Source organism: Oncorhynchus masou, chromosome 5 (assembly GCF_036934945.1).
Source record: "Oncorhynchus masou masou isolate Uvic2021 chromosome 5, UVic_Omas_1.1, whole genome shotgun sequence".
NCBI classification, from domain to species: Eukaryota; Metazoa; Chordata; class Actinopteri; order Salmoniformes; family Salmonidae; genus Oncorhynchus; species Oncorhynchus masou.
In genome coordinates this window covers 48,845,291-48,854,492 of record NC_088216.1, presented here as the reverse complement: position 1 = coordinate 48,854,492, position 9,202 = coordinate 48,845,291, and the positions used below count along the sequence as shown (strand labels likewise).

The 9,202-nt window shown below is 43.9% G+C and overlaps 1 protein-coding gene and 1 pseudogene across 1 annotated transcript; one reads left to right on the top strand and one right to left on the bottom strand.

Moving 5' to 3' along the window:
* Nucleotides 1-632: 632 nt before the first annotated feature.
* On the bottom strand, nucleotides 633-1,709 carry LOC135529209 (uncharacterized; annotated as a pseudogene).
* Nucleotides 1,710-2,429: 720 nt separating this feature from the next.
* Nucleotides 2,430-6,440, top strand: LOC135527078 (acidic mammalian chitinase-like). Its single transcript, XM_064955731.1, has 11 exons — nucleotides 2,430-2,517; nucleotides 2,957-2,986; nucleotides 3,135-3,336; nucleotides 3,723-3,779; nucleotides 3,864-4,029; nucleotides 4,364-4,488; nucleotides 4,611-4,734; nucleotides 4,892-5,077; nucleotides 5,292-5,414; nucleotides 5,739-5,877; nucleotides 6,035-6,440. The coding sequence occupies exons 1-11, from the start codon at nucleotides 2,478-2,480 to the stop codon at nucleotides 6,316-6,318; spliced, it is 1,476 nt and encodes a 491-aa protein (XP_064811803.1). The 5' UTR covers nucleotides 2,430-2,477; the 3' UTR covers nucleotides 6,319-6,440.
* Nucleotides 6,441-9,202: the final 2,762 nt, after the last annotated feature.

Below are 9,202 nucleotides of genomic sequence, written 5' to 3'. Positions count from 1 at the left end.
CTTGAAGGTTTAGAGGCCAAGATTATTTTCATCATTGTGTCAAGTGATATAGTACTAAAACAGTTGAGTGACACTCTTGATCCTAGGTCCTGGCAGAGTTGTGCAGACTCAGGACAACTGAGCTTTGGAGGAATACGCAGATTTAAAAGATGAGTCCGTAATTTGCTTTCTAATGATCATGATCTTTTCCTCAAAGAAGTTCATGAAATTATAACTTCTGAAATGAAAACCATCCTCAATTGAGGCATGCTGCTTTTTAGTTAGCTTTGCAACAGTATCAAAAATACATTTAGGATTGTTCTTATTTTCCTCAATTAAGTTGGAAAAATAGGATGATCGAGCAGCAGTGAGGGCTCTTCGATACTGCACGGTACTGTCTTTTGAAGTTAGTCGGAAGACTTCCAGTTTTGTGTGGCGCCATTTCCATTCCAAGTTTGCTTCAGAGCTCGGGTATTTTCTGTATACCAGGAAGCTCGTTTCTTATGACAAATGCTTTTAGTTTTTAGGGGTGCAACTGCATCTAGGGTATTGCACAAGTTTAAATTGAGTTCCTCAGTTAGGTGGTTAACTGATTTTTGTCCTCTGAGTAGGCAGAGGGAGTCTGGAAGGGCATCAAGGAATCTTTGTGTTGTCTAAAAATTTATAGCACGACATTTGATGCTCCTTGGTTGGCTTCTTAGAAGATTATTTGTTGCGATTGCAAACGTAATAAAATGGTGGTCGGATAGTCCAGGATTATGAGGAAAAACATTAAGATCCACAACATTTATTCCATGAGACAAAACCAGGTCCAGAGTATGACTGTGATAGTGAGTAGGTCCAGAGACATGTTGGACAAAACCCACTGAGTCGATGATGGTCCGAAAGCCTTTTGGAGTGGGTCTGTGGACTTTTCCATGTGAATATTAAAATCACCAAAAATTTGAATATTATCTGCTATGACTGCAAGGTCGGATAGGAATTTAGGGAACTCAGTGAGGAACGTTGTATATGGCTCAGGAGGCCTGTAAACAGTAGCTATAAAAAAGTGATTGAGTAGGCTGCATAGATTTCATGACTAGAAGCTCAAAAGATGAAACGTCGTTTTTTTTTGTAAATTGAAATTTGCCATGGTAAATGTTAGCAACACCTCCGCCTTTGCGGGATGCACGGGGGAGATGGTCACCATTGTAACCAGGAGGTGAGGCCTCATTTAACACAGTAAATTCATCAGGTGTAAGCCATATTTCAGTCAGGCCAATCAAATCAAGATTATGATCAGTGATTAGTTAATTGACTATAACTGCCTTTGAAGTGAGGGTTCTGACATTAAGTAGCCCTATTTTAAGATGTGATGTATCATGATCTCTTTCAATAATGGCAGGAATGGAGGAGGTCTTTATTCTAGTGAGATTGCTAAGGCAAACACGGCCATGTTTAGTTTTGCCCAGCCTAGGTCGAGGCACAGACACGGTCTCAATGGGGATAGCTGAGCTGACTACACTGACTGTGCTAGTGGCAGACTCCACTAAGCTAGCAGGCTGGCTAACAGCCTGCACCCTATTTCATTGTGGAGCAAGAGGAGTTAGAGCCCTGTCTATGTTCGTAGTTAAGATGAGAGCACCCCTCCAGCCAGGATGGAGTCCGTAACTCCTCAGCATGTCAGGCTTGGTCCGAGCTGATTTACACACTGAATATATGTTGCGCTTGGTGACCTCTGACTGTTTCATCCTAACGTCGTTGGTGCTGACGTGGATAACAATCTCTAACTTCCCCCCAACCTTCAGCCCACTGCTAGTACAACTGAAACAAAAGATAGATCAATTAATTATGGGGACATCTCAACCTTCAGCTTGACTTGGTAGAATGGTCACCATATTCTTTAAGTCTATCCCATTTCAAGGTCAATCTCAATCAAATTATGTATTGGTCACATACACATGGTTAGCATATGTTATTGTTAGTGTAGCAAAATGCTTTTATTTCTGACAGTGCAGCAATATCTAACAAAATATCTAACAATTCCACAACAACTACCTAATACACATACATCTAAGTAAAGGATTGGAATAAGAATATATACATATAAAAATATATAGAGGAACAATAAGCAATCTCCACAAGTATATAGGGGGTTTGGTGGTAGGAGAAAGGTACTAGCTAGGGTGCAGGGGCGAGTTGTAGGAGCTGTACTGAAGAGGCTAAGGGGTGACTAATGCACCCATCTCTATGGTCTCACCAAATGATCAGTTTCAGTGTCAGTTTCACCAAATGATTACATCCCAAAACAGACTTGCTTTTTTAATCGACAGCTTATCATGTCTTAAAACAAGGACATATGAAGTTTATCAGTGTTTTTGTTAAGGCAGTGGAAACCCTTGTTCAAACAAGTGACTGAGGCTGATTGAGTTTTGCTGTGGAATGGGAAAGTCATAGAGTTATGAGTGAGATAGGAGTGGTCGTTGAGAGTATAAAAGGGTTCAGCAGCCCATGGAGCAATGTACAGAGCAAACATGGGCAAACTACTCATCTGCGTTGGTAAGTGGAATTTATTTTGGCTTACTTAGTGTATAACTGTACTATTGGTCTATCTTTCAAACCTTTCATTTACATTTTCATTGTAATGAAAATTATCAACATTCAGACATACTATGCTCTATGCTAAGGCTTTGGCTCCCTGTGGAGAGAATTGGCCACTGACGAATGTCCTCGAACTATGCATTTTGTCAATGCTACTGGGTTCAATGTCTGTTTCTAAGGACTGGTTGCCAGCACCATGAGGTTGCCAGCACCATGACCCATCCATATTCATGTCTGAGGGGAAGAACTGCACTTTATATCATGATCATTACAGTTCTGAAATATGTTGACTTTAAAAAAAGTTTAATGTAACATAAAATCTCTCCCTTTTTCTTCTCCTTTCTTTACTTCTGTCTCTCTTGCTTTCTCTCACCATTCTCCTTTTCTCCCTCTCTAGGACTGGCTCTCCTGCTGCATGCACAGCTAGGTAAGTTTTAAGTACATTTAATTTACATTTAGCCAGCATCTACGTAAGTAGCCAATCAGAGAACAATAACTCAATTTACAGAGCATGACAACCATGACTCTAAAACTGCCTAACTCCAAACTCTAACATTACTACTCCCCTTCCATAGGATCCTCCTACATCCTATCCTGTTACTTCACTAACTGGGGCCAGTACCGGCCAGGAGCAGGCAAGTATTTCCCCACCAATGTGGACCCCTGTCTCTGTGACCATCTGATCTATGCCTTTGCCGGCATGGCCAACAATGAGATCAAGACCTACGAATGGGACGATGAGAAACTCTACGGACAGTTCCAGGCTCTCAAGAACCAGTGAGAGAGAGACACACACATGCACAAACACGCACACACAAACACACACTCAAGCAGGCATGCACACATGCACATACGCATGCATGCATGCAGGAACGCACACACATAGACAAATGCAGGCAAACACTTTCTCATTCAGGCATGTACACACCACAGGAGGCTTGTGGCACCTTAAGTGTGGAGGACGGGCTCATGGTAAGAGCTGGAGCAGAGCATTAGTGGAATGGTATCAAATATGTGAAACACATTGATTCTATGTGTTTGATGCCATTCCATTTCCGCCATCCCAGACATTTTTATGAGCTTTCTTCCCCTCAGCAGCCTCCCGTGGTACACACATGCACGCCTAAGCCAGTAATAACCCTAAGTCTTGTATTTGGTAACAGGAACAGCAACCTGAAGACTCTGCTGGCCATTGGAGGATGGAATTTTGGCACTCAGCCGTAAGTGGAGATGCATATAAACATGCAAGTGCACACACACATTTACACACACACCCTGTGTCTGAGCTGTGTGTGTGTACCCAGGTTCACAGCAATGGTGTCCAGTGCAGCCAACCGCCAGACGTTCATCAGCAGCGTTATCAAGTTCCTGAGACAGTACCAGTTTGACGGCCTGGACATTGACTGGGAGTATCCCGGATCCAGAGGCTCCCCACCCGCAGACAAGGCCAGATTCACCACCTTGCTGCAGGTTAGACTCAAACACCCGCACCCGCACCCGCACCCGCACCCGCACCCGCACCCGCACCCGCACAACCACGCACACCCGCACACACACAACCACACAAACACACACACACACACACACACAACCACACACACACACACGAGTGAACAAACACAAATGAACACACATGAATAAACACCCACACACGCAGATTAACAATCACACATACTGACACACACACACACACACACACACGCACAAAATAGCTCATGCACACACAAATGAACACACAGACAGGAATGAACACCTGAACTCCCAAATTAACACACACATCCCTCTGTGCACTGTCTCCCTCTAGGAGCTGATGGCTGCCTTTGAGGCTGAAGGAAAGAACACCAACCGTCCTCGTCTGATGCTGACTGCAGCTGTTTCTGCCGGAAAGGGAACCATCGACTCCGGATACCAGATCGCCGAGATTGGATCGTCAGTACATACACATTGGGACTCATTCATATATTAATGCTTAGGAAAGATTTGTACATTAAAACATGCATGATCTATCAAATACTTCTTGGCATATTGGAAACTCTCTTTCTCCCTCTCAGGGTGTTGGACTATCTGCATGTGATGACCTATGACTTTCATGGATCTTGGGAACACAACACTGGAGAAAACAGCCCTCTGTACAGAGGACCAGCTGATCAGGGAGATTACATCTACTTCGATGTGGTGAGTCTCTCTCTCTGTGCCCATCTCTTCCTCTCTCTTCCTCGGCTCATCTATCTCTTCCTGCCTACTTAGTTTAGAGCTGAGAGGGAGTTCCACATTTCTTAATAATTATTCTCTCTCCAGTGTTCTCATTATCACATACTGTGTGTGTTCTCAGGACTATGCTATGAAGTACTGGAAGAGCAGTGGTGCCCCCGCTGAGAAGCTCCTGGTTGGATTCCCCACCTACGGCCACACCTTCCAGTTGGCCAGTGGCTCTAACACTGGAGTGGGCGCCCCCGCCAATGGCCCCGGACCGGCCGGACCATTCACCAGACAGTCTGGCTTCCTGGCCTACTACGAGGTAATTAACACAGGATTATGATAGGTCTGAAATTACACCCTCTTCCAATCCCTACACAATGCACTACTTGTGTGCTCTTGTCAAATGTAGTGTCCTGGGGAACAGGGTGTCATTTTGGACGCAAACCCAGTGTATGTTTTTGAGTGATTACATCTGCAGCTTCCTGAATCATGCAACTTGCAACCCTAACGTGTGTGTGTGTGTGTGTCATTAGATCTGCACCTTACTGAAGCAGGGAGCTACCCAGGCCTGGGACTCTGCCCAGATGGTGCCCTACGCCTACACCCAGCAGAACGTCTGGGTTGGATATGACAACGTCAAGAGTTTCCAGGACAAGGTCTGTGCTTGTGGAGGTGTTTGTCTGTTGGAGGAAAGATATAACTAGGGGATAATGGCATAGCATCCCACTCTGTTACAATAAGCCTAATAATATATGGAATTAAACAGTAGCTTTTATCTTTGTGATTTACAGTAGTGAGTGCATACATTTTGTTATAGGTCACCCCAGCGAGAATCGAATCTACCATCCTGTCATTGAAATATCCATGCCCTACCAACTGAGCAACATAGGGCAAATGATGAAGTTCTATCACCTATACATATTAATCCAATTTCACCCCGTTAAGTAAACCCTCCTCTCCCCTCTCTTTCTCCCCTACAGATCGAGTGGCTGAAGAACACTGGCTTCGGGGGAGCCATGGTGTGGAGTCTGGATCTGGATGACTTCTCTGGAACCTTCTGTGGACAAGGCAGATACCCACTGATCAACACCCTCAAGTCTGGACTGGGAACCGGAGCCGGTGAGTGACACAGACACATGCATGCCTGCATGCACACACAAACATTCAACATTAATCCTCTCTATCACTCTCTCAAATAGTAGTAGAAATGTCGTTGAAATTATCTCAAATTATCTCAACCCCCTTCCCCCACTCCTATGTCCTTCATCTCTCCCAGCTTGCGCCGCGCGTACGGTTCCCATCGCCCCAGTGACCCCTACCCAGCACCCACTTAACCCCCCACAGCCCGGCGGTCAAGGTGGCAGCAGCAGCGGTGGCAGCAGTAGCGGTGGCAGTAGTAGCAGCGGATCTGGTTTCTGCGCCGGGAAGGCTGACGGAATATACCCTGACCCCACCAATTCCAACCACTTCTACAATTGTAGCCAGGGCAAGACCTACGACCAGCAGTGTGCTGCCGGTCTGGTGTTTGACACCAGCTGCAAGTGCTGCAACTGGGCCTAAGAAACCATAGTTCCCATTATTAATGAAGGAGCTGGGTCTGAAGGTTATGTGGTTGCTAGGGCCACTGTTGTCCTATTCTAACATCAGCTCCATGTAACATGTCAAATCCACTCTAATAAACTCCCAACATATGAATGCATCCTGCTGTCTCAGGAATTTTATTTATTCCGCTCTGTGTGGGTTTGAGGTCAACTTCATTGCACTTTGAGCAGAATCACCTTGAATCCCACATAGCTAGTCATTATCTGAACAAGATTAGCAATTCTGCTCCTCGCCGTTCTCAACCTGATTCCCTCAAACACCTTTTGTCAGTTTAGTTTTTATACAATTCATTCCACCACAGGGAATCTCAATAAAATATAAGTCCTTTACTGCAGTCAAACTTTACCAAGCTGACAGACACGGTATAAAGCACGCAGAGCTTAGACTGACTCATCATTAACATGACATAATGATAGGCTCACCATTTGTCTTTTTAACTACCATTTAATCCAAATTCAAAAATACAAGACACACATTTCAAAACTGTTCTTTTTGAAATGCTGAAAAGAAAGAATATATAGTAAATGTTATTTTCTTTACAAAATTTGAATATAACTTGACATGCACATTGTTTTATTTCAAATCAAATCAAACTCTTGGTCACATGCGCCGAATACAACAGGTGTAGGTAGACCTTACAGTGAAATGCTAATTTACAAGCCCTTAACCAGCAATGCAGTTCAAGAAATAGTGAAGAAAATATTTATAAAAAGTAACACAATAAAATAATAACGAGACTATATAAAGGGGTACCGGTACCGAGTCAATTTGCAGGGGTACTGGTTACTGGTACTGTCAAGATAATTTGCTCATGTAGGTAGGGGTTAAGGGGGGGTCAATGTAAATAGTCCGTGGTGGCCATTTGATTAATTGTTCAGCAGTCTTATGGCTTGGGGGTAGAAGCTGTTAAAGAACCTTTTGGACCTAGACTTGGCGCTCCAGTACTGCTTGCCATGCGGTAGCAGAGAGAACAGTCTATGACTTGTGTGGCTGGAGTCTTTGACAATTTCTTTTCTCTGACACCGCATAGTATACAGGTCCTGGATGGCAGAAAGCTTGACCCCAGTGATGTACTGGGATGTACGCACTACCCTCAGTAGCGCGTTACGGTCAAATGCCGAGCAGATGCAATACCAGGCAGTGATGCAACCGGTCAAGATGCTCTCGATGGTGCAGCTGTAGAACTTTTTGAGGATCTGGGGAACTATTCCAAATCTTTTCAGTCTCCTGAGGGGGAAAATGTGTTGTCGCTCCCTCTTCACGACAGTCTTGGACCATGATAGTTCGTTGGTGATGTGGACACCAAGGAACTTGAAACTCTCAACCCGCTAAAGTACAGCCCCATCAATGTTAATGGGGGCCTGTTCGGTCTGCCTTTTCCTGTAGTCCATGATCAGGTCCTTTGTCTTGCTCAAATTGAGGGAGAGGAGAGAGAGGTGGTTGTCCTGGCACTACACTGCCAGGTCTCTAACTTCCTACTTATAGGCTGTCTCATCGTTGTCAGTTATCAGGCAAAATTAATGATGGCATTGGAGTCGTGTTTGGCCACTCAGTCGTAGGTGAACAGGGAGTACAGGAGGGAACTAAGCATGCAACCCTGAGGGGACCAAGTGTTGAGGATCAGCATGGAAGACGTGTTTTTGGCTTCCCTTACCACCCTTACCACCTGGGGGTGGCAAATCTGGAAGTCCAGGATCCAGTTGCAAAGGGAGGTGTATAGTCCCAGGGTCCTTAGCTTAGTAATGAGCTTTGTGGGCACTATGGTGTTGAACGCTGAGCTGTAGTCAATGAACAGCATTCTCACATAGGTGTACCTTTTGTCCAGGTGGGAAAGGGCAGTGCGGAGTGCGATTGATTACATCATCTGTGGATCTGTTGAGGCGGTATGTGAATTAGAGTGGGTTTAGGCCAGTGATAATTAATTGTATTGTTAACAAATGACAAGAACATCATATGTGTATGAATGAAATCCAGATAATGAGTGGAATATTTTGTTATAAACTCAGCAAAAAAACTGTGTGTATTTTCAGCAAACATAACATGTGTAAATATTTGTATGAACATAACAAGATTCAACAACTGAGACATAAACTGAACAAGTTCCACAGACACGGGACTAAAAGAAATTAAATGTGTCCCTGAACAAAGTGGGGGGGGGGGGTAAAAATCAAAAGTAACGGGCAGTATCTGGTGTGGCCACCAGCTGCATTAACATCATTAAGAGGTTAACTTCCTAACTTCATTAGGTTAACTTCTGGTAGGGGGCACTATTTTCACCTCCGGATGAAAAGCGTGCCCAAAGTAAACAGCTTGCTACTCAGACCCAGAAGCTAGGATATGCATATAATTGGTAGATGTGGGTAGAACACACTCTATTATTTCTACAACTGTTAAAATGATGTCTGTGTATAACAGAACTGATTTGGCAGGTGAAAACCTGAGAAAGATCCATCCAGAAAGTGGGATTTTTTTATGTTTGTAGTTTTCTATTCAATGCCATTACAGTATGCATTGACTTAGGACTCAAATTGCACTTCCTATGGCTTTCACTAGATGTCAACAGTCTTTAGAAATTGTTTCAGGCTTGTATTCTGAAGAATTAGCAAGTAAGAGTCCCAGAGATTTTTCATGCTTGAGACCGGGAGCGCACGTTTCTTATTTACCTTTTATTTTGATGAAGTTATTGTCCGGTTGAAATGTTATCGATTATTTAGGCTAAAAACAACCTGAGGATCAGATCAGAGGCAGTAGGGATGACCAGGGATGTTCTATTGATAAATGTGTGAATTGGAACATTTTCCTGTCAACATGTAGCAAGTAAATGTATGGAGTAAAAAGTACA